Source organism: Brienomyrus brachyistius, chromosome 12, assembly GCF_023856365.1.
Source record: "Brienomyrus brachyistius isolate T26 chromosome 12, BBRACH_0.4, whole genome shotgun sequence".
NCBI classification, from domain to species: domain Eukaryota; kingdom Metazoa; phylum Chordata; class Actinopteri; order Osteoglossiformes; family Mormyridae; genus Brienomyrus; species Brienomyrus brachyistius.
The window spans coordinates 11,045,259-11,069,858 of record NC_064544.1 but is presented as its reverse complement, the minus strand read 5'-3'; the positions used below and the strand labels follow the sequence as shown (position 1 = coordinate 11,069,858).

At 46.3% G+C, this 24,600-nt stretch overlaps 1 protein-coding gene across 5 annotated transcripts in view; it reads right to left on the bottom strand.

Moving 5' to 3' along the window:
* The window catches only part of LOC125704735 (glucosidase 2 subunit beta-like), a 105,341-nt gene that overhangs the window by 62,370 nt on the left and 18,371 nt on the right, over positions 1–24,600 (bottom strand). For 4 of the 5 annotated variants that reach the window (XR_007381223.1, XR_007381224.1, XM_048970706.1 and 1 more), the window contains 3 exons: positions 23,674–23,734; positions 21,917–21,992; positions 247–333 (listed from right to left, as the gene is read on the bottom strand). Coding sequence is in view for 3 of the 5 variants with exons in the window: in XM_048970706.1 (XP_048826663.1) it covers positions 247–333; positions 21,917–21,992; positions 23,674–23,734 (224 nt within the window). In the remaining 2 variants the exon portion in view is untranslated. The remainder of the gene's footprint in view (positions 1–246; positions 334–21,916; positions 21,993–23,673; positions 23,735–24,600) is intronic. The other variant, XM_048970707.1, reaches the window with a different exon arrangement.

Below are 24,600 nucleotides of genomic sequence, written 5' to 3'. Positions count from 1 at the left end.
GACATCAAAGATCAACAGCCAAAAGGTGCAGCACCCCGAAGCTGCAGTAGCTTATTCTCCTCGTTATTTTACGCACCCATCTCTCGCTTTGGATAATCATTGGACCGGAAACGTGGGACTGGGGCAGCAATGCCTTGTCTTTGGGGAGAGGAGGCCCAGCCCCCAAGATGCCACACGCCCTCGTGGGACCAGGGCAGCGATGGCACGTCTAGAGCCGCAGTGGGCCACCAACGCGGATGGACTCACCTTCACGTTGCTGGCAGCCTGGAGACTCCTCCAGAGGGTCTGCTGGAACCTGAAGAGATCAGCCGGGCCGGGTCCTCCAAGCAAGGCCTGGGGGGCAAGGGGGGGTGCAAAAAGGAGATACTACTCCTGAATGACTGGAGCTTGGAGACTGTATCCATTGCCCATCAATACAAGCCCCAAGTCTACCCCTGCAGTTAAAACACACATCTGAGACTCCCCAAATTCTCTGCAACTGGACTCTCTTTGACAGGTAGCTGTACAGTTATACAAAAGGTGACGCATTCTTAAGAAGTCGACATTGTGAATACACCACAAAAAAAAGGAAAATTTAGCAAGTTATAGGCTACCTTCCATCAAAGGCATCCCACTCATTCAAAATCTCAGACTCTCAGCCAGCAACTGCAGAGGTGCTCCTGTAAAAACGTGCATGAAGACAAGCGGATGCAGGACACGCCCCCTAGTGGATGCTCCTGTCCAGAGCAACGGGCGCGGCTTTTGATTTTCAGCAGGTCATTCACCAAGTGCCAACCTAAAACGGCAACCATTCGTGTTTCGGCAACCCACAAGGCTGGTGCCCCTGTTTGGCAAACACACGTCAAAGCCGCATCTCGCACAGTTCGAAATGTTTTGCTCCCATTTAGAGAGGATTTGGGTGTGCACAAGGTCACACAGCAGGACCACCATCAAAGCCACTCAGGAGCCCCGTGGCGGCCCTGATCTTAGCGTGCTGAGCCCAATTAATCAGCAGGAGCCTTCTCCCTACTGGACCGATACCAAACCTCTGACATATCCAAGGCCTGTTATCACCTGGACGCATGGATTGTTGAGTTCCTTCAAAACTCTAAATTAACACCGACACGTCAGTCTGGAAGCTTAAGACGGCTAATGACTCAATCACTGTTTCTGAATAACCACCAGTGCTGGCATGGTGATGCAGTGGTTAGCACTGTTGCCCCAAACCTCTGGGACCAGGGTTTGAATCTCTGCCTGGGTTACAGGCGTGTGTCGAGTTACAGGTGTGTGCAGAGTTTGCATGTTCTCCCCATGTCATCAGGGGGTTTCCTCCGGTTTTCCCCCCACAGTCCAAAAATATGCTGAGACTAAACTGCCCATAGGTGTGCATGTGTGAGTAAATGGTGCGTGAGTGTGCACTGCGATCAGCTGGCCCCTCATCCTGGGAAAGGCTCTGAACACTCCACAACCCAGAAGGAGCTCATGCCACGAGCTCCAGCTCAGTCCAGTCGTTACGATTTACTTTCCAAGGAAATGCAAGCTTCTCTTTCCGGCGTGTAATTTCACGTCCTCCTTTAGTCACTTCCACAGCCTATTGTAAAATATCCTTCACAGTCCACCCCATTAATTCCCATGAATATAAATACCAGCGGCGTTACCTTTAAGAAACCCAGAAAGCGTTCTGCGTCTTCAGTCTCTCTCCGCAGAGCCAGCCGTTAACTCGGAAAACGTATTAAGCTGCACCATAAGCCGCTTTAATTCATTTACGTCTATTTTTAACAGGCGGCTTCGCACTTAAGGTTCGACGTCCTTTACGTGAAAACAGCAGGTGCGAAATGTGTCATCGCAACCCATTAAATTCTGCATTAATGACTACGGATAGTTCAAATCCCTCATTCAAATATTATACTTTATATTATCAGATGACCGAAAAAGCAAAATATTACCACTCCAGCTTATCAAAACATATTAAAAGGTATTATGTGCGAGTTTTCACTTTGCATTGACATTGATTAAATTACAAAAGCACAGCTTTCTTGATAATGTTAATCGAATTTTTAAACAACGATTCCTATTTTTATAAGTGTTAATTAATTCTCCTTAGCACAGGCAACGCGGCCTCTGGTAGAGACTCAGTCTCCTTATCTTTCCCAGCTGATGGCATGGATGGGGGAGATTAAACATGTGATTCACTGAGGAATGCAGCCATTTGAATGGAGAAACACTGCATCAGGCTGCTTTCTCTGGCATATAATTATTTGTCCTGGTAATTAATGTTTATATATAAACACATATAATTAGTTGTGGAAAAGGGTCGTCAGGAGTCGGCGTAAATTGTGCGCTATAGTTCAAGTAAAATTGAAAAACTCTAAAAGATGTAGAAAAAAAGCTGCTTAAAACAGCCGCTTAAGCATGTCTTTCACAGCGATGAGCCTCAGCTCACGGTTCGGACCTTCTCTACATCTCGCCATCGTGATGGACCCTGCCTCCCAAAGACAAACTGGATCGGCAACCCTACGAAAATGGTTTAAATGTCAAAAAAGCCCCTGAATGGCCAATCGGCCAGCGGTCTTTCCTTAGACGTGATCGGGGAGGCTACAGGCAGCCAGAAAAGAGCGAGGCATCCGCAGAAGTCACACAGTCCAACAGGGCAGCCAGCACCGGCATCTCTATGACAGCATGCTCCAACATCTCATTTTTAGCCACAAATAAGCAGGATGATGGAAATTATAACATAAACCAGAAAGTTTTTCTTTTATGCAATATAAAATATGATGCATCCTGCTTTCAACTGACATTTTCCAGGAAATGGCTTGTCACCACTTTGAAGGTGAGTGCGATCCAATTAAACGTTAACAGGTGTGCTGTTCACAGCATCCGAGGTGATCCTCCTACTGGGATCCAGTGACACCAGCAGCCCGTCACTTCTGGTGTGCTGAAAATCCTCGTTTTTTTTTTTCCTCCAACACAAATTAAACAAACTCACCACATACCCAGAAGCCACTGCCTCGGGGAATTTCACCACACATCCATCCATCCGACTTCCAACCACTTATTCAGAGCAGGGAGCCCTGAAGTCTATCCCAGGTGGAACAAGACGAGTCAGAGAAACAACCGGGACAGGAAGCCAGTCCATCACACCATGAACAAACGGGGAGAACATGCAAACTCCTTATACACAGAGCAGGGGCCTGTCAACAAGATCGGAAGATGGTGGCGCAGGAGGTAGTGCAATTGTTCAACAACTGAAGGGTTGCAGGTTCGAGTCCTGGTTCCTCTTGACCCCATCGAAGTGCCCTTGAGCAAGAGACTGAACCCCAAGTTGCTTCCAGTGAGCAGGTTGGTGCCTTCCGGTGTGTTAATGGGTGAACGTGAGGTGTAAAATGTAAAGCGCTTTGAGTACTCGTAGGAGTAGAAAAGCACTAAATAAACGCTATATAAATTTCTTGCTTAGCCGGATAACTTGTCAGATTTAAGGCAGTCTGGGCCGAATCTCAGTGAATGAAGATAAGTTCCAGTTAAACTGGGGTACCTTAAATCCGACAAGTTATCCGGCTAAGCAAGAAATTCTACTTCGTGATACAGGCCCCAGAGGCGAGATTCGAAACCCCAACTACGGAAACAGTGCAAGCCGCTCAGCCGCCACACTGCCCAATTACAGACAAATCAACCCTAAAAGAAACGTAACCTATTTTCAAAGTGTTACAACTGTGGATGTTTATAAAAGGAAGAGGGGGGGGGGGGAGAAACTTCTAGCACCTGTGAAAAGCCAGGCAGAGCCTGGGGGGTTAATTAGCCAGGCAGACATTCAACAATCCATAGGGCAAAATTGAGTCTAAAGGGGTCTGGGGTACAATCAGTCCCCGACACAGACCTCTGCGGTGACTAGGAGCTGCCAAAGCCCAGACACTCCCCCCATTACGCCGCCCGGGACGTCGGGGACACAGGCTGGCACTGTAAAAATAAGTTAAAATGACATTAACGAACACATGTGCCGGGATGGAGGCCGAGCGGCGGAGGATGCATTCCGCGCCGCACGTGAGCATCGACCTGACAGCTTTTACAATCCGCCGGCTCGCGACGGATATCAGGATCCTACTACGAACCCCCTCCGTCCTCGCCAGCCCACCCCAGAACTATTTTTAAACTCACCAAATCCCCTTTGGAGACATTTCCTCTTATCTGTCAACCTTGGTAAAGTTACAGCTGCCTGAAAGGAGGGGAATGAGAAATCCTCCGAGTATCGGTTAGAGCTCAAGGTCACAGGGACGCTGTAACAGTTTAAGTACGGCGGCCAGCCCCAATCGCAGAACCACGGAGCACCTGAGAGCTACGTCCCTTACTGCTAGGAATTAGTGCAAATTATTTACAGAAAGACAACTACAGAAAGTGCCTAATGCACATTATGTCGTTACGCAATTAAGTAGGGCAGATAGTCTGATTAATGTGAGAACGGACTTCTGGGCTCAAGTAAAATCAAGTGAAATAAAACTTATACCCGCAGTATAATTTTAGACATGCATGTGCAGGAACACGGTTTACTTACAGTACGTTACCCTGCGGGATTGTATGATTAAAAACAAACTTGTAAAAGTATATAAATAAAACAAACAAATGGCACCTTGTCACACAGAAAGATTTACACGCACCATACTTGTTTTGGGGATACAAAGCAAATCTCTATGGTCCCACCCCCTCCCTTTTCCCCTGAGCTGCTACTGCCTGTTGCACTGCAGAGTTTAACTGCGGGACACAAAATTCACTGGTCCACATGAGGGCGGGGGGGCCAGGGCAAGGTGGAGGACAGCCTTTTAAATGCATCTCTGCTGCACTCTGCCATAACGACCGGCAAAGGCCCAGGGACCAACGAGGCGTTTTGCATCAGGAAAAGGAGGGGGGGAAATTAATTCACCGTGAAGAACAGAAGTGTTTCCATTAAAACAGCAAGGAGCATAATTACTCCTGCTGGTGGTCTGGTGTGAGGGGGAATAATACGGAGCGCCCTCTGGTGGGGGGGGGGGGGGGGGCGCGGGGGGGCTGTGCGGGAAATAAAATTTTACATTTATATGGGATAGGAGCAGGAATTCGGAAAGGACGTGGTACTGGGAACTGGAAAACCTGTGAAATTTCTGCGCTGCACTACTTAAATTTGCTCGAACTGCTGTATTTATCGCACACACTGCACATACTTCTCTCTGCTCTGCGTCTTACCTTTCGCACTTATTCTCTGCTTGCTTTTTGCCCTAAGTTTTAGCAGTCTGTTGTCATGGTGTCTCCAATAGCAGCAAAACAAGCCAAAAAACAAATCCACCAGCCTTGGTCACGTGGTAATAAAGAGTTTGATTTTGCAAACCTGAGGAAGCGGGCGGTGTGAAAGTCCGTGCCGTCGGTTTGCTACAGCAAACACGGCAGTTTATTACGACTCCCCACCTCCGGGAATACCAACAGTTTTTCGTTAAACCATCATCAACGTCACCCTGAGCTACGGGCCAGGCACTGGCGATGGCCGCTTAAAGCCTATCGTGGTGTAATGCGTGAATGGGGACTGGTTTTGAAAGCCATTGCCGCCCCCCCCCCCACCCAGTTGCCACCAAGGGTGGTTCCGGAGTGAATAAACATGGCCCGATCAGGCAGATCAATGCGAGGCTCACGGCCCAGGTGACATTTTATTAAACCTAAAGCGTGCGTCCATCATGTAGCTAAATGCCAATGTAATTACAAGTGTCTGACGAGGGAGAACAGCAGCCTAGTGTCCTGGGGCGGGGCTCCATAATTAATTAATAAATGTCAGCTGGGCACGGGCGAGTCCAGCTTCCTGTCACCTGCACAAGGAAATGGGAGCCAGGCCTCGCCTGCCGAGCCACACACACACACGCTTGGCGGAGAACTGCCCTTTAATTGCACATAAAATACATAATACAAAGAGCCCTTCGCCTAATGAAAGAAAAAGACGACCAGCAGATGCCGCTTAAGGCGCTCGGGGACCCACAATCCATACCTTGTCCAGCTCACTGCAGGCTGAGACCAGAAAAGCCCCCTGGGCCAAACTACCTTCGGCGAATCTCTGGAAAACGCCGCAGACCCAAAATCACACCGTACAGCTCATATAGAGTAAATCTATGCAGAACAGACTACTGCCTTGGGAGCCCGTCTATTCCGGGAGGCTCCCAACGATTATCTGCCGTCTTTACTTTTGTTATTTGCATTATTTCATTCTTTAGCTCATCATCTCATTTTTTTCCAAGAATCAAGCTGTTTTGCTCCTGCGGTACAGCAGGATGTTTTTTGTTACCGGAGCGGTTCAGGTCAAGTACTTTTCTCAAGGGGGGGGGGGGGGGGGGGTACAGCAGGTTCCCTCCTGAGATCTGACCCACAAAAACTCCAGGACACAAGTCTGTCTGTACCCATCACACCACACGGTGCCCATGGGTCGGCGCACGCCTTTCTGAGCTGCTACCGTCAGCGCATCACGCTCTGGGCCGCGGTCGCCCCCTCCAAGGGTCCCAAGTACACACGCAGGCCCCATGACGCAGAGACATCCGGAAACCAGCTCAAGTAAACTTTTTTTACTCTCTCGCTGGTTTAGGGAGGGGGTGGGACGCTGGTATTGTGTCTGAAAACAGCCGACGGCCGGAACATTTGCGGCAATCAACTAAAACACCGGCATCGCCCTTGCGGGCAAAGCCGTTTAATCAATGTGAAATTGCACGAGGCATGTCGTGTTGTTCTTTTTGGTTACTAAGAAACAAGGAAATGGAAAGGTCACCGCTGAAATACCAGTATGCCTTTCTTTACAATCGAAAGTGGGGGACTGGGGGGGGGGGGGGGGTGTTATAAGACACACAAGACTAATAACGGGAAAGTAAAAGGTCAGTGCTGAGACTACGGCAAAGGGGGCATTGTTACGGAACACAAACCACCCTGTTCCCCCGCCTCCACCAATGGTGCGAGAGGAACGCTCTTAAAGGGGCGGGCTCCCCACCGCTACAGCATAACTACGACGCTAAATGTCACTCGGATAAAAGGCGAGGCGGAGAGGCAAGCGTCAAGCGTTCGGACGTATCCCTTTTTGGTTACCTTATCAACCGCGATGACAACCGTGCGTAGTTCCATTCAGAGCTTTCACTGCGGAAACGTGTCTGGAATGTTTAGCCAACAGTTACATTAACGGCAGGCTAAACAGCGACGCGAGGCTAGAGAAATATTTTGAATAACCACCTGTCTGCCAATTCATCCGTAACCACTCTGTTGGGAACATCACCTGTATTGTTACCTACGGCCGACCGACACCGTGAATATCATCCCCTATCCTCAGGCCATGTTTCCAGGGACTGGCATCGGCACCGCAGTCCCAACAAGATGAGCGCCTATCCAGAACAGACGACATCATCACCTGTCGGCCAATGAACAGGCAGGTCACAGGCACATCACTGATCATTGTGGTATTTACATGGCGGTAGCTTGACGGCTGAACAAACCAAAAGAAAAAAAAACCTACATTCTAGAACTAACTAACAAAAATAAAAGTTTCAGAATGACATTAAAGGGAGTCCACACTGCTGGCTAAGCTAATGTCCATAGGCAGACTGTCCCACAGCCTTGGGGCTACAACCGCAAAAGTTATTTCAGCCCTGATCTTAACCATCCCCCTGGGATAACAAGAGAGCCCTGAACGGAAGGCTGAGTGTCCTGTTTGCTACATGTGGGGTCAAAAGGTCATACATAGTAGTGGGTGTCGGATCATTAATAGCCTCATACATAAGTAAATTTAAGGCCTTGTGTACGCATGGACGTTTCCTTTTAAAACGTAGTTCTTTTCTATATGTTTTGGCCTTTCATCCACACACAAACAGAATTTCACATCACTGAAAATGGAGCTTTGGTAAAACTCCATCCAGGGCGAAGATTTTCAGAAACTCTGTTTTCAGTGTGGATATGTAGACGCGTAATGTACATGCGACGTTTGCTGTTACCATTAGCTGTTTTTAGCTTAGCAGAACTGGTAATAAGGCTTCTGATTGGCCGATACCACCTTACGGCTAGAGTTACACCGCTGCCTGCTGGTTTGTCATGCTCTCGACAGCGAGTTTAGTGAGGAGGAAAAACACCATTTTTAAAAATTCACCGTGTGCATGTGGACGAGGCCTAAGAATCTCGAGATGCGACCCCCCCCTTCCCCCAGATGCTGCAGCGGCACCAGGTAAATGTCTGATGTGATGTGAAATGACCAAAGCATTCCAATGTACCTGTACTTCAGCAAATAGGAAATAAAGTATTTCAAATAGATCAAAACCTTTCTAGGGAGGCTTTAAAATAAAATTTTAAAAAACACCTTCTGTCTTGCAACTCTGCAAAAAAAAAAAAATGGTGCACTACTCTTTCCCTCATAATAACCTCATTGTCAAATGGACTCATTACCAGAACAATTTTAACTGAATTTAATGCCACTCTCAAGATTTCACAAGGTCAGACCTTCAGTTAGTATTTCAAAAACCGGCACTTCTACTCAGAAATTTCATAACAGAAGAAAAGTCAAAATTCCTGAGGACTTGCAGCCATAAATGGCTAAAACAACGCAACCAGAACCGTTTATTCGAGGTAAAGTGACGGATGCTTCGATCAGCACGACCCGCCACAGCTTCCCTGGGGAGTTCAATGAACGTTCCTGTACAAAAAGTGCTGAATCCGGGTTGGTTTGGATTTGATCCGGCTCTGGGGCCCTTTCCTACCATGTGGGACACTTCCGCTCCATAACCTGCCCCAAATTATTCATTGAAGTGGATAAAAACTCCCTCACAGCTTGCATAAGCACTGCAGGAGTTTGGTAGTATCAATATATGCTTGTTTCGCAGATGCATCCAGGTCCATAAAAAAGGTTTGCATTATTCATAAACAAAAATCAGACGTTCGGTCTAAACCCAGAATCTTAACCCTCCAGTAAAAACAGCACACAAAGCAATCTCTTCCCGATTTTAACATTAAATCCAGTTTTCCAGTACAACACCAAATGATCCAACTCAAAGTCTATCTAGTTTCAGATATCCAGTAATTACCAGACTTTAACCGGTAACACCTGGTGAAGTCCGACACATTTAGATCTCCGTCGTCATAATATCTGGTGGAAAAAAATCCCTCTAAGCACAATCTGTGGCTAAAATTGGCTAAAAAGAACATCCTTCTATTTAAAAAATAAATCTTACTTTTCTAAATGAATGCATAGTCTATAGACTTGCCTACATGAGGAGCAAAATCGTTATTTGTTTCATTCACTTTCATTCAGTATGGAGAGAGAGATCAGATATGGACAAGCAGACAAACCTTAAAAAGCATTTTCTGAAACCAAGCAGATCTAATGACCATGATGGCGATGAGCTGGAGATGCAGCCTGAAGTCACGGGGTCCGCTGACACCGTGGTCTATAGTGAGCGGAAATTATTTGATTTCAAGTCGTAATTATAATGCTACTGTATAAGCTAAATAGACCTACACATATTGTTTGTTTGTTTGCAAATAGTTTGCTATCGGTTAATTTTATTTGAGAATATGTAGGCCTAAAGCTGATGGATAATCCTTGTGCTTACGAGTTACAGTACAATTGTACTCGTTTACTTTTGCGTATGCATGTGATTCTATTGATAGGTCCAACTTTATTGGAAGTAATACACTTTTCAATAAAACACATAACAAATCTACATTCCTTGATGATGTCATTCTTTATATAGCCTGGGTATCAATCGTTCTTAAGCACAAATAATGTTTGACTGGAATTTTTCCCATTTGTCCAAGATCTTCACAGACTGACGCCAGTTTTACTAACAGAAACGGTGACCCACAGTGAAAGAACTACACACCAAATAGTATTCAACTGTGTAGCAGCTAACAATCCCTAGCTTAGAACTTTGAATCTAATTACATCCATCTTCTGTAATTACTTATCCAGAAGAGTGTCAAAGGGAGCCTGAAGCCTATCCCAGAATGCACAGGGATTGTAGGCCTTCATCTAAATGCAGGAAATCTTGGCCACTGACTTTTGTAAGAGACTGCATTCTTCATCCAGTGACATGACATGCAGAAAGGAGTGTGCTACTGTAATTGTTTGGTTTTACCTAGAGGTCAGCAGTAGTTGTCACTGTAGAGCAACAGGGAGAGACGTCCAGTTCTTGAACAAAATCAATCAAACGTGAACCAAGATTGGTGTTTTAACACTAGATTTACCGAGTTTTTATTCTCTGCTGAGAGTCCCAAGGTGTTTGTCACCCCTGCTGTGATTTTCGCAGGTCTTCAGCCCCATCCTCCTCCTGCTTTTGTTGTGCAAACACACCCATTACCTGTGAGGCCTGGCGCATTTGCATTTTTTACTCAGAGTAGCTCAAATCCAAGGCAGGCTAAACCTCTGTGTGTGACATGGAAACCTTCACAAAAGTCTGCCATATCTATACCAAATATCCCACACGCTGACTGACCTGCAAATATGAAAGACACACATTCACAAAATATATGGAAACACAAGTCTGTGTTATTTATAAAACAAATTGAGTGAAAATAGAATGAAAAGTTGCTAATAGAATGAAATGAATAAAATGAAAACATGCTAACACTTCAGTCTCCAATGCATGTTTGTATATAAATGTCATAAGCTGAGTGAAGTCATGGTCCATGGTTTTTGGCATGCTCATACACATACAGAATAAAATGTCATTTCATTTTCATTGGCCATCACTGAATTATAACACCAAAAGTGAATTTTGTTTTTGTGTGATCTCTCCAGCTTTGCATGTTTGGCTGTTCACGTTAAAATTGATGTATCCGTGCCTCAGTTCCAGGTTCATCTCTTCGTCATCTTTCTGCCTTTTGTCTCAGTGGTTACTGTCCCACACAGTCTGTCTATCTTTCAAAGTCTGTGTTTGCAGCGTTTGAAAACCCAGTGACCATCATCCCTGTATTTGGCAATGGAGTTCCTTGGCTAGAAGAATCGGAAACAATCTTCTTTTTCCTTTCCACCCTGTAGATGCTTTGTACAGAACGTAGGCATTCACGGCCACCAAGTCCAGCATGTTGTAAAACACAGCTACTGGCCACTTGCTTGTTGCTGCTCGTACTGAATACATGCGCGCCATTCTAAACACTGACGTGGAGAATTCCTCTCCCTGTGCAGTGTCCTTTGCCAATGGAGGAAGTTCACGGCAAACGTTATTCACCATGCCCAGTAAAGTGAAGCAGTCTGTGTGACAGTGACAGTGAGGTGAAGAAATTGTCCATTGTGACATTTCTCCCGTCATCCAGAAATGACTCCATCAGACTCATGACCATGTTCTCTGCCAGCCTTCACCAAGAACTGTGCTGAAAGTTTCACTCCAGGAGAACACATGAACATAGATGTACAGCTGTTCTCGACCAAGGTTCATTGTCCATGCAGTATATTTACATTTACATTTACATTTACAGGATTTGGCAGACGCCCTTAGCCAGAGCGACTTACATAAGTGCTTTGAGACTCTGCAATGAATTTCCGATGCTAGCTCAATAAGGACCCCAGCTACGAATACTATCTCTGAGAACGCCATTGAGTAGTGCAGAATTTTTATTTTATTTTATTTTTTTAAAACACACACCAGAAAAAGAGTCGAGTAAGAATATAGAAGTTCTACGTCAGGTATTTCTGAAAAAGAAAAGTTTTGAGTCGTCGCTTGAAGACATTCAAGGATTCAGCTGTTCGGACATCTAGGGGGAGTTCATTCCATCAATTAGGTGCCAGGACAGAGAAGAGCCGAGATGCGTGTCTTCCTTGTGCCTTGAGGGGAGGTGGGACCAGTCGAGCAGTGCTGGAGGATCGGAGAGATCGTGGTGCAGAGCGGGGTGTGATGAGGTCCTTTAGGTAGGATGGTGCCAGAGAATTTTTGGCTTTGTATGCGAGCATCAGTGTTTTGAATCTGATGCGTGCAGCTACAGGAAGCCAGTGGAGGGAGCGCAGCAAAGGAGTGGTGTGGGAGAACTTGGGAAGGATGAAAACAAGACGAGCAGCTGCATTCTGAATCAGTTGGAGGGGACGGATGGCGCTCAGTGGTAAACCCGCTAGAAGCGAGTTGCAGTAGTCAAGGCGTGAGATGACGAGGGACTGGACGAGTATCTGGGTAGCCTGGGTGGAAAGAAATGGACGTATCCTCCTGATGTTAAAGAGGAGAAACCGACAAGAGCGAGAAAGACTGGTGATATGTGAGGAAAATGACAACCGATCATCTATGTAACTCCAAGGTTTCTAGCAGAAACCGAAGGACGGATCAGGGAGTTGTCAAAGGAGATCGCAAGGTCCTGGAGGGGGGATGAGTCAGCCGGGATGTAAAGCAACTCAGTTTTACTAGTTTTGAGTTTTAGCTGGTGAGTGGTCATCCAAGATGAGATGTCTGCCAAGCATGTAGAGATCTTAGTGGAGACATGAGTGTCTGAGGGAGGGAAGGAGAGGATGAGTTGAGTGTCATCGGCATAGCAGTGGTAGGAGAAGCCATGTGAGGATATAACTTCGCCAAGAGATTTAGTGTAGAGGGAGAATAGGAGAGGGCCAAGAACCGAGCCCTGAGGGACACCGGTGGAAAGACAACGTGGAGTAGATGTGGATCCATTCCATGTCACTTGGTATATCGCATCCAAGCCGGACAAATTTGGGATCAAGTTCTGGATGGCCACGGATTTGGAGACCAAATACGTCTGCAACGTGTCCCCTAACTTGGGAAAGGACCCCAGTCACCAGAAAAGGGAGAGGCTGGCAGAGAACATGGTCATGAGTCTGATGGAGCCATTTCTGGATGACGGGAGAAATGTCACAACGGACAATTTCTTCACCTCACTGGCACTGTCACACAGACTGCTTCAGCGCAAAACAACACTACTGAGCACAGGGAATAAAGTTTGGTATGAACTTCCTCCAATTTCAAAGGACACTGCACAGCAAGAGGAATTCTCCGCGTCAGTGCTTAGAAGTGGCAGTGTCTCCTTGACAATTTATGCACCTAAAAAAACAAGATTGTGTGTGTTCTGAGTTCCTTGGACCAAGATGTGGCGATCTGTGAAGGCAGAAAGAGGAAACCCAACACGATAACAGACTATAACCACATGAAGGTATGTGAATGTGTGTATAATTTTACATCAGTGCTACAATGTTTTCTGATATGTACTATACAGGCCTATATAGAAAGAAGGTAGAAAAAAGCAAATACACTCATGACTCTCTCTCTCTCTGCTGTTATAGTGTGGTGTAAATGTGTTGGACCAAATGGCGCGCATGTATTCCGTAAGAGCAGCAACATGCAGGTGGCCAGTAGCTGTATTTTACAACATGCTGGACCTGGTGGTGGCAATTCCTACGTTCTGTACAAGGCATGTACAAGGTGGGAAGGCAAAAGAAGATTATTTTTGAGTCATCTAGCCAAGGAACTCCATTGCCAATTTATGCCACAAAAGGCTATGGGGACAGAGGAAGGCTGCTGCTGTGCCAGGACTTGTATGGACAACTCAGTGTCAGGTACAGGAGAACTGCAACAGAAACCGCAGCAGGTTTACCAGTGCAAAGTGTTACAAATTCACTTGCGCCAAATGCAGGGATGATGGTCACTGGGTCTGCAAACACTGCAAAGTTTGAAACACTCAATTTTTTTTATAAATAAAACAGACTTGTGCTTCCATATATTTTGTGAATGTGTGTCTTTCATATTTGCAGGTCAGTCAGCATGTGGGATATTTGGTATAGATATGGCAGACTTTTGTGAAGGTTTCCATGTCACACACAGAGGTTTAGCCTGCCTTGGATTTTAGCTGCTCTGAGTAAAAAAATGCAAATGTGCCAGGCCTCACAGGTAATGGGTGTGTTTGCACAACAAAAGCAGGAGGACAATGGCCCAAGAAACTCTCAGCAGGGATGCTAGTAGGTGTTAGGCCCAGGGAATTTACGCAAATTTGCGTAGATTTGGCAGTTCTAGTGTTAAGTGTCCCCATGGCAGGCAGGTGGTAGATAAAGCATCAAACCAACAAATCAACCAAACAAAACTACTTAAAGAAAGGGCAAACCCCACCTGTGTGTGTGGAACCATGCAAACACTCAATGTAAGGCATGAAGCTAGCATATAAGTTAAGGTCAAGGCGAAAACCTCATAGTAGTACGTACAAAATTACGCAAAAGTCTTAGGGAGCCAAAGAAAACGTTTAATACTATTTATCTGGGTGGTGAAAACATAATTCAAAATTAGAACATATGCCAATTAACACAAAAACAAACAAGAAATTTCTTCAGTTCTCCAAAAAGTTACTGATGTCTCTTGTTGGATGGCTAGATGAACACCACTTCAGCTCCCAAAGGTCTCTTTGGGGATCTCAGCCAATCCATGTATTTAAAAAAAAAAAAAAAAACATTTCATAACCAGCACAATTAATTAACTTACATAATTACAGTAAAAATTTTGCAGAGTACTGTGCATCCTTCAGACTGCACAAGCCATGATTTAATTTCATCCCGTATTTTCTCCATCTGTTGTTTGAGCACTTATATAAAGGAGCAAACGAAAGGTGTTCATAGGCAAAACATAGTGAAAACAGGCAAAAAAAAAAATCTAACTGACATTTCGTAGTGTAGTGCATGCCGTTTACTTTGCTCAACCAATGAGCAGGCAGCTGTGCTTTGATGAGGGTCTTAACTGTGAGCCTACTGGGCTACAGAGAACCAAAACTTCAATAAGCCCCCAAGGTCCAAAGGCAAAAGGGAGACAGCTATGCAGTCAGACAGACACCTTTGAGTGTTTCCAACAAATACTATTCGGCGAAGCTTTCAACGGTGCCCCATCTCATCCAATCAGAATTCAGGGATGACTCAGCACCTCGTCTGATAATCAAACGCCATTAAAAAGCAAAAAGGATGTTCCTATGAAACTTTTATGAATGCAATCACTCCATCCTGACCTCCGAAAAGAAACCGCTCGTTTGGCGCACGGGCGACCAGGGGTGGCGTTCTTAGATCCACCTCGTTAATTAAACAAGTCTGTTTTATCATCCAGGAGATGGAAGTAAGTGTTCCTTTGTTCGCCAGCAGACTGAGAACTCTGGCAAACGCATTAAAGTGGGGGGGGGGGGGGGAATAAAATCGACGTTAAAGACGCTTCTTACGCCGTCGGAGAGCCTGGGAGGAAACGGCAATTAAAACCGAAGAACTGTTTGCTATGGTTTTCATTCTCTGTGACTCACCAGCATCGAACGGGAGATGATTAACATTAAAAAGCGACTGGGAAAAGGGCCGCCCTTGCCAGTATAAACGCAGGAGGCCAAACTGATCTCGCTGTTCATCAAAAAAAAAAAAGTTTTAATTGCCATTTGGGTGCAAAACGCTCGCTTTGTAGAAAGTCGGCAGCATGGCAAGCAGGTATGCCGTGGGCCCGTGGAGACGCGTCTCAGCAAGGACCATGACAGGTATGCGCGTTCCTCTGGGACTCTCCTGCGAAGCCGACGTGACATCCCTAGGCGTGCGCTGGCATAACAGACTTCGGGGGTGTTCCGCGAAGGAAATCTCCCTCCTGCCAAGAAGATCCTGACACTGAAGATGCCCAAACAGGTATGAGGCCCACCACAAACGGGGCCCCCGTCAGACAGAAGGGACTAGCCGTTTTTTAACCTAGACTCAGGGGTGCAGAAGATGCCCAGTAAAGCACCTTTAACTGGGGTGTTCGCCCAGGCCCATTCAGACTCTGTACACTTCTTTCCCGTTATATTTTAAGATTTATTTATTATCCAGACCCAAAACTGGAGCTGCAATTCTTAATTCACATTATTTTTAAATGCTAGGTAAATTTAGATTTTGCGGCAAAAAAAAAATAAAAATAAAAACATCAATATTGGCATTTCCCGTAAATTTAAGGCCCAAATCATAGTTGGTTCTGCTGGTCATACTGAAAAGTCCATGATGTCTCAGTTCATGCAGCAAATGGATGAAAAAAAGAAACAAAATGCCAGCTAGCAAAAGAGATAAGTGCTGGATGCGGAGTGGAGCAGCTCACACACCCGCAGCATCACCTTTACGTTTGCTGAACCACAAGGTATTCCGATGCTGGATGTTCAGCCATCTGCCAGACATATGCTTAGGAGGAGGCCCTGTAGACCTGGGGAACACACATGTGACCGCTAGGACACACTTGCCCGAGTCAGCCATTTTGCAAACTGCCTCTGTACAACAGGTCCTACACGCTCGCTAACACGCCGACCCCGACACACATGTCCTTAAACTGTGGCACGCGCTCAGACACACACACTCCTCACGTGGCTGAGGGGAATCGCTTTGTACGAGCCAGAAAAGACAGTCATGCATATTCAATCAGAAGCTACTCTAAATTCTGATTAGCAGCCCCGCCGACGGCTGCCACCTCCCCGCGTGGCGTTGCTGTGCCGGCATTTTGACAGTGATTACATCTTTACATTAGAAAGCGCCAACATTAGGCCCCGCTTGTTTACAAATAAGCGCTGACTGACGCTGTGATAGAACGAGGGGCGGGGGGGTCGGGGGTCTATTGCACACGGTTTACGATCTCTGCAATTGTTTATGAGTCGGATGAACGGAATGGAATCGCGTGCAGGGTCCGCTGGGTTTGCAGTCTTTTCACACTTCGTTGTCACACTTTTTGCAAGGGCAGGGCTTAGTGTTCAGCCTCACAAACCAGAGCCAGAGGGGGGAGCCTGTTAACCAACCCTCACAGCCCCAGGTTAACCGCATCATGACCTCTCAATCACAGTTTACCACAGAGATGCACCTTCAGTAGCGGGTTACGCTGAACGGGAGACAGGAAGAGGGCATGAGAGAGAGAGAAAGAACGAGAGACAGGAAGAGGGCATGAGAGAGAGAGAAAGAATGAGAGACAGGAAGAGGGCATGAGAGAGAAAGAACGAGAGACAGGAAGAAGGGAGTGAGAAGGAATGAGATATAGGAAGAGGGTGAGAGAGAACAAGAGCCGGGAAGAGGGCATGAGAGAGAGAAAGAATGAGAGACAGGAAGAAGGGAGTGAGAAGGAATGAGATATAGGAAGAGGGTGAGAGAGAACAAGAGCCGGGAAGAGGGCATGAGAGAGAGAGAAACAACGAGAGACAGGAAGAGGGCATGAGAGAGAGAGAAAGAACGAGAGACAGGAAGAAGGGAGTGAGAAGGAATGAGATATAGGAAGAGGGCATGAGAGAGAAAGAACGAGAGACAGGAAGAGGGCATGAGAGAGAGAAAGAACGAGAGACAGGAAGAGGGCATGAGAGATAGAGAAAGAACGAGAGATAGGAAGAAGGGAGTGAGATATAGGAAGAGGGTGAGAGAGAACAAGAGCCGGGAAGAGGGCATGAGAGAGAGAAAGAATGAGAGACAGAAAGAAGGGAGTGAGAAGGAATGAGATATAGGAAGAAGGTGAGAGAGAACAAGAGCCGGGAAGAGGGCATGAGAGAGAGAAAGAACGAGAGACGGGAAGAGGGCATGAGAGAGAGAAAGAACGAGAGACAGGAAGAGGGCATGAGAGAGAGAAAGAACGAGAGACAGGAAGAAGGGAGTGAGAAGGAATGAGATATAGGAAGAGGGTGAGAGAGAACAAGAGCCGGGAAGAGGCGAGAGAGTAAACGAGAGTCAGGAAGAGAGAGAGAGAATAACAGACTGGAAGAGGGCACAAGTGAGAGAGAGTGTCAGGAAGAGGGCATGTGAGAGAATAAGAGAAAAGAATATTAGCGAGACAGAAAGAGGGATAGAATGTGACAAAGTCAGAGGGTGCAGGAGAGAGCGATAGCAAGAGGGCATAAGAGAGAAGGAGAGACAGGAAGAGGGCGAGAGAGAGAGAACAACAGGAAGATCTCATGAACGTGAGAGAGAGAGAGAGAGAGAGAGAGAGAGATAAAGAGACTGAAAAAAGACAACTTCCAATACACGACAGGATCCTGTCAATCGCCATCCACTCTGGTGGAACTGAAGGGTCAAATGCCAGTCTGGAAGCACACCACAACACATCACCCACTTACTGCTAGGACGGCTAGGAAACTTATTTCCTAACACTTTATTTTATTATAAAACATACTGTTTCAGGATGAAAGGTAATGATGAAAGTTACCGCAGAAGGAAAGCACCAGAGAGGAAGCCAGCCACCTCCACTGCCAGCTGCTGGGGCCAAACTCATGGCCATACTGCCCTACATTCACAAGGCACCTATCACAGACCAGGAAAAGCCATTGGCTTCTTCATATATTTACAGAATATGTCTATTCGTGGAATCTATCCCAAACAGGAGATGACATAAACTCGAAAGAAACAAGCCGCGCGAACAGAGGCAGCAGCCGGCTGAAAATAAATACAAAAATCTCTACACCAGTCAAAGCACATGGCAACAAAAAGATTAAATGATCTGTGAATGTGACTTTAAATGAACAGGGCTGAGTCGATGGCAGGCTGCCACCTGCTGGTGAAGCATGGAAGGGACACTCGTTTCTGAAATTCTAAAATTCGGGTGTTCACCGGTAGCAGGGAACTCTGACATTTGGCTCCTCGTAACCCATGAATGAGCCAAATCGCACAGCAGGGAAATAGATGTGGTCTTAAGGAAAATGCAGCATTCCTTGCTTTTACGTTTTCTTTTTGCAGCCAAACAAAAGGCTGATGCATCATGGAGAATCCAGACTGAACCTCTAGACTGGGACTGCAGCCGGCTTCCGAATCACTGGGGGCATCAAGCAAATGACCTGTCAAAAAACTCCAGTGTTCGGATGGATATATATTACGAATACTTGCTAATAAAACATTTTCAATCCATATTCCTGGGAGGAAGTCCACAACATTAAGCTAAATGTCACAAAAAAGAAACAGATGGTGTGAAGTTATCACGGAGGGTGAGGGGGTTTGCCTGGCATTGCGAGCAGGACAGGGCGAGCACAGGAACAGCTGACGGTGAGATTTGCAGGGGACGTTAGAGTGACTTTGTGTGTACAGGTCATTGGGGCACTGAGGGGAGGGGCGGCAGGCAGATGTTGGCATTGTACGTGGGTGGGGGAGGGGGGGGGGGGGGGGGGACCGTCCGCATATATGTGCTTTGCAAGTCCCAGGAGGGCTTTTAACGCCCCCGTAATTTTATCTCGCTGGACATTCATTTTTGCCCATGGGGAAGAGGGCACCCCCTAATGGTGGGCCACACATCCAGCAGTAGCTCTTGGCGCCAAGTGATCAGGTAGGTGAGGAGGAACCTGACACCTTAGTAATACAAACACATGAGTCTGAGAACAGAGGGCTCCCCCTGCTGGTGAACGCCAAACAGAGCCTGGATATCCGGGCAGGAAAGACGGCTGACAGCTGCTCTATTTAAAAAGCGCCGGAACCTTCTGCAGTAGAAAAACTAGCTGCACTTTATCAAATGTTTCCATACACTTCTGAACATATTCACATTTTACATTAACGCCTGACTGAGCAAATTACACATAGCACGAGACATACAATGCTTATAACAGATGCTTTTACTGTGATAAAATCTACTTACAGAAACAGCATGTATTATTTAGTGACAACGCTCATTATTCTGCTCTTAAAAATATATAAAAATGAAGTCAAAGGTGAAATGGCTGCACTATCAGAAGAAACCAAAAAGTAAACGAAAGCCAGCAGTGAAGCAGACTGCAGATTCAGTTACATCTACTCAAACCAGAAGCCTTGGTTTCCCAACCAAGTCCTCTGGGACCCCTAGGCAGTCCACATTTTTGCTCCCACACAGTTCCCCGAAGGGAGCAAAAATGAGGACTGTCAGGCAGAGAGCAGGGAGGAAGCAAAAATGAGAACTGTCAGGCTGGGAGCAAAAATGAGGACTGTCAGGCAGGGAGCTGGGAGGGAGCAAAAATGAAGACTGTCAGGCAGGGAGCTGGCTTGAAACAAAAATAAGGACTGTCAGGCTGAGAGCAAAAATGTGAACTGTCAGGCAGGGAAGTTGGAGGGAGCAAAAATGTGGACTGGGGGTCCCTGAGGACTGGATTGGGAAACACTGATGAAGATTAAATGAAAATGATGATTTAAATGATTAAATGAAATCCAGGAGGCACCAAAAGGTCTGCTTTTCCCCAGTCCGGCTACAACAGGATCTCCACCTCTGCGAGGCAAGTCAAGTCAATATGATAACCAACACTTTAAATTCAAGGGCGGAAATGTAACTTATAGAAGATACTGACCAATCTAAATGAACGGCTGTGAATTTAACATCTGTGCAGATTTCATTCCATTCTGACATGCTATCCGGCTGGCAATTTTAATAAATATAAAAAAAAAAACAGGTCTTGTAATACATTGAACCCTAAAGACAAATCTGATATACTAAAGTCTGCAGTACATGAAAAAATACCAGAAAAAGCACAATACAAAACTGATAGCAGAAAATAATAGTGTGTGAAATGGGGGGACAAGCAGAAATCAGAACCAATGGCTTTGGCTCAAGCTCTTTGGCAAAGGGTCGTGCAGGCAGGACCAAGGCATGCCGCCCTCAACAATAGTGGGTGTTTCGTACATGGGGGCCACCGAGACTCTACCCTCGATCGGCGGGGTCCGTTACTGGGGTGTGCTCTGTTGACGCGTTACCCGGACCACCCGAGCGGAAAACGCATTCTCCGCAGCGCCGCGAGCAGCTTCCGGGAGAGACAGTTGCGGAATGGTGGCGCACGCAAAGTAGGAAAAACTACAGGCGACAGACTGCTGCCTTGCAGGGAGATCGTGTAGATCTTTGAGCGTCATAACGCGCGATGCTCAAGAAACAGCTGCGTGGCAGCATCAACCCTCCTCCCCCCTTCCCACTCTCGTTCTCTCGCTCCCCTGGGCTGCATGTTATGCAACATCGATGCCGACCCCGCAGTGAACCCAGAACCCAGGGTCGTTCACACCAGGTGACGCTGACAGAGCACAAAGGCCGGCTTGATCAAGGTCGACGACAGGTCCGGTTTGTCCGCACCGATTAGGGACAGAGTGAGGCGCTCTCCTCATCATCAAGGCCTCAAATTGTGTTCCTTTGCTCCCGTTTCCTGTTCACAAAATCAGATTTTTTTTTCTACAAGCCAGTTTCGCCCAGTGCGACTTCTGGCCGTTACTCCCTCTGCGCAGCAGCGTAGCGAGCGTACTCCCAGCATCCTAGTTCTTTGTACTTGCGTATACCCTTAAAATCATGTTGAATGACGACTTACGAACATTTCAAGTTACGAATGGCCGTTCGGAACATAACTCATTCGTAAGTAGAGGAGCGTCTGTACTCTATACTGCCCTCCAAAGGCAAAAGACAGTAACTACACTGACACTGAAACAGAGAAAAAGGGTTGTTTTTTTTTGACTGTCCATCTGTATGTGTAGTAGGTTCATAAATGGTAGCGATTTATTCAATACTGAGCATAGCTGAACTACGATATTTTGTCACAAGATAAAACGGCACCCGATTTTGATTTCAGTCAAAATTCAAATCCGATAGAATATGTAACTATGGTGTTTGGCCTTTGCGGGGCAGTACGGTTTCGGCTCGCTGGATACCGTTTCCAACAGCGACGCAGAATCCGCTCAGAAGAAAGTCGTTTTTTCTATGCGCCCTGGATGCCCCAGCGAAGGTCTGCACTTCCCTAGCGTCTCAGTCTGCAGAAAGCGAGCCGTCAGTCATGCCTCAGCATCTCCGTAATGAAAGACAGCTGGGCCCCGCATCGGAGGCGCCATTTAAAAGCGGAGCGTCAGGATGGCGCCGCCATTAACCCCACGTCACACTCACAGCGTCAGAGAACAGGCCCCGGGGCAGGAAATGAGGTGTGAACTCCACATCCGTCAGAGGCACACAGTGGCGAGGGTGGCGTGTGCTGGCACACATGCGGAGCACGGAATTAACGAGGAACACAAGAGGGACATAAGTCATCCGGCTTCGAATGCCAATCTTGATGGCACGGCACTTACCGTGACTTCTTCTTCAGTTAGGTTTCCATCATCCTGCAGGTTAACCACCCCAGCCTGGACTTCATCAACCGTCAGGCTGCCAAACAAACAAAACAAACAAACAAGATCATTTGCCGAATTAAAAAAGAAAGACAAATCAACCGGCATAAACAGAATTCTCTTCCATAAATTACTTAAAATTTCATAGCTTTAAAGTTCATAACTAATTTGTCAACCAGGCCTACTGCTGGACATTTATAAAGAAGCAAGTCGAGTTAATTATTCAACCAGAAGATCTCAATAACACATCTGACAGTAGCCCCACAGGAGGGGAAAAAAAAACATTTAAATAAGGTTATTGGTTATATAAATGAATATTCAGGGAGCGTAAGGGGCATATAAATGGCATTTCTTGCCATTTCCATATCCCGCATTAGTGAGCGATTAAAACCCTCATACCCAGGGCCCTTGTGTGTCACAAACTGTGCCACGGCGTCATAAATATTTCATCCGGGCGCATAAGCGGCTTTTAAACAAAGGGCTTCAGCAAACAAGGGGTTCCTTTGTTCTGAGAAGGTCGGCAGAATCCTAGATCCCCAAAAGCTAAAGCTGAATGACAGGGGAGGTGCCCCCGAAGCACAGGGCAGGGTGGCCCGGCCCAGCGCAGCAACAGCGTGACCTCCGCTGAGGAGAACCAAGGCTGCACCTCGGGGGGTGGGCTGGGAAAGGTGCATACGGCCATTACCGCGACGAACACCAAAGCATCCACGCTCCCTTCTTTGAAAATACATGGAAGTGCATAACAGATCTGGCATAAACCTCATTAACAAGACAAACATAATTACTAACATTATCTATGACCTTCACCTATCATCCAAAGCGCAAAAAAAGCAAAAAAAAAAAAAAAAAAAACACACCAGAAATCTATCACAATAATGAGTCAAACATGCAAACAAAAGGAAAAAAAAAATCATTGGTTTGTTTTTTTTTTTTTTTTGCAATCGCATTAAGATAATGAGTCTTTTGTACAGAATTAAATTGTGCTGTTGTGATTGGTTAATTGGGGTCATGAAATGTTGAGGTAATAAAAAATGATTTTTTTTCCCCCCCAGAGAAGATGGTTAGTTTAACAAAGCTGCTAGCTTCGCATTTGTGAGAGAATCGGCATCCGCTAACAGTAGGGCCATGCTGTCCAATCAAAGTGCGAGCCGGGAAAAGGGAACCAATCAGATGTTAGCGTCGTTCCCCGATCTCACTGGCATCCAGTTTGGCCTCGTTAGTGATTCGCACACACACAAGCATCATCTGGCTCTGTTTCTCCCTCCCACTGCCCCCCCGCAATGCACCAAATAAGCGTCTCTCCCGGATATTTTGGCTTGATAATGTGTTTGTTTTGCATTTAGGCTCAAGGCAGCTAGCGTCTGGGACGGGCCTGGCTTAGGGGAGGGGGGATCTGGGCCCCTAAATGCAACAGCATCACATCGCTCCTCCGTAAACGAGGTGCGGGCACGCACCCCCCCGGCCAGCTCTGGGAACACGCCACGTTAGCTACCGATTCCTCTCAGGGGGAAGGGGGCTCATTCCCACTACTCTGAGCCTTGAGAGAACGTGCCCGGCTCTTCGATGCAGGATCGGCCCACTCTACAAACACAGAGATTAAACTGCGTTCACACAGAGAAGCAGCATTTCTACCAGTCAGGAAATGGGAGACGCAACCGACGTGGCTGGAATGTGAGAAATATTTTCAGTACTTACGTATACCTGTGTTTTTGATTTACCTGCCGTCCTTATTGATGTCCAGCTGTCCGAATATCCTGGCTGCAATCTCACCCCCTGCACCTTGAAGGCATTTTAAAAGAGAGGTCAAGTGGTGAGAATAATATCTCAAAACTAATTAGGTTAATTGGCAATAGGTAAGATGACTGGGTATAAAAAGAACGTCCCAGAGAGGCTCTGTGCAGTGAAGATGGGGAGAAGTTCACCACTCTGTGAAAGACAAATAGTGCAACAATAGTAACTATATGAGAATAATGTTCCTCGATGTAATTTTGCTAAGAATGTGGGAATTTCATCATTTGTGTTACATAATATCATTAAAAGATTCAGAGATTATATACACAAGGGACAAGGCTGAAAACCAATATTGGACAGCCGTGATCTTCAAGTTCTCAGGCGGCACTGCATTAAAAAGAGACACAATTCTATAGTGACAATCACTGCATGGGCTCAGGAACACTTCCCAAAAACCACTGTCTGTGAACACAGTTTGTTGCTGCATCCACAAATGCAGGATGAAACTCTACTATGCAAAAAGAAACCAGACCAAAACATGATCCAGAAATGCCATTGACTTCTCTGGGCCCGAGCTCAATATAAGATGAACTGAGGCAAAATGAAAAACTGTCCTGTGGTCTGATGAATCAAAATCTCAAATTCTTTTTGGAAATCATGGACATCACATCCTCCAGACTAAAGAGGAGTGGCACCATCCAACTAGTTATCAGTGGACAGTTCAAAAGCAAGCATCTGTGATGGTATGGGGGTACCATGGCTTAGGGAAGGCACCATTAATTCTGGATATGGAGGCTATGGAGCAACACATGTTGCCATCCAGACAACATCTTTTACAGTGAAGGTCTTGTATATTTCAGCAAGGCAATGCCAAACCGCATTCTGCTTGTGCTACAACAGCATGGCTCTATAGT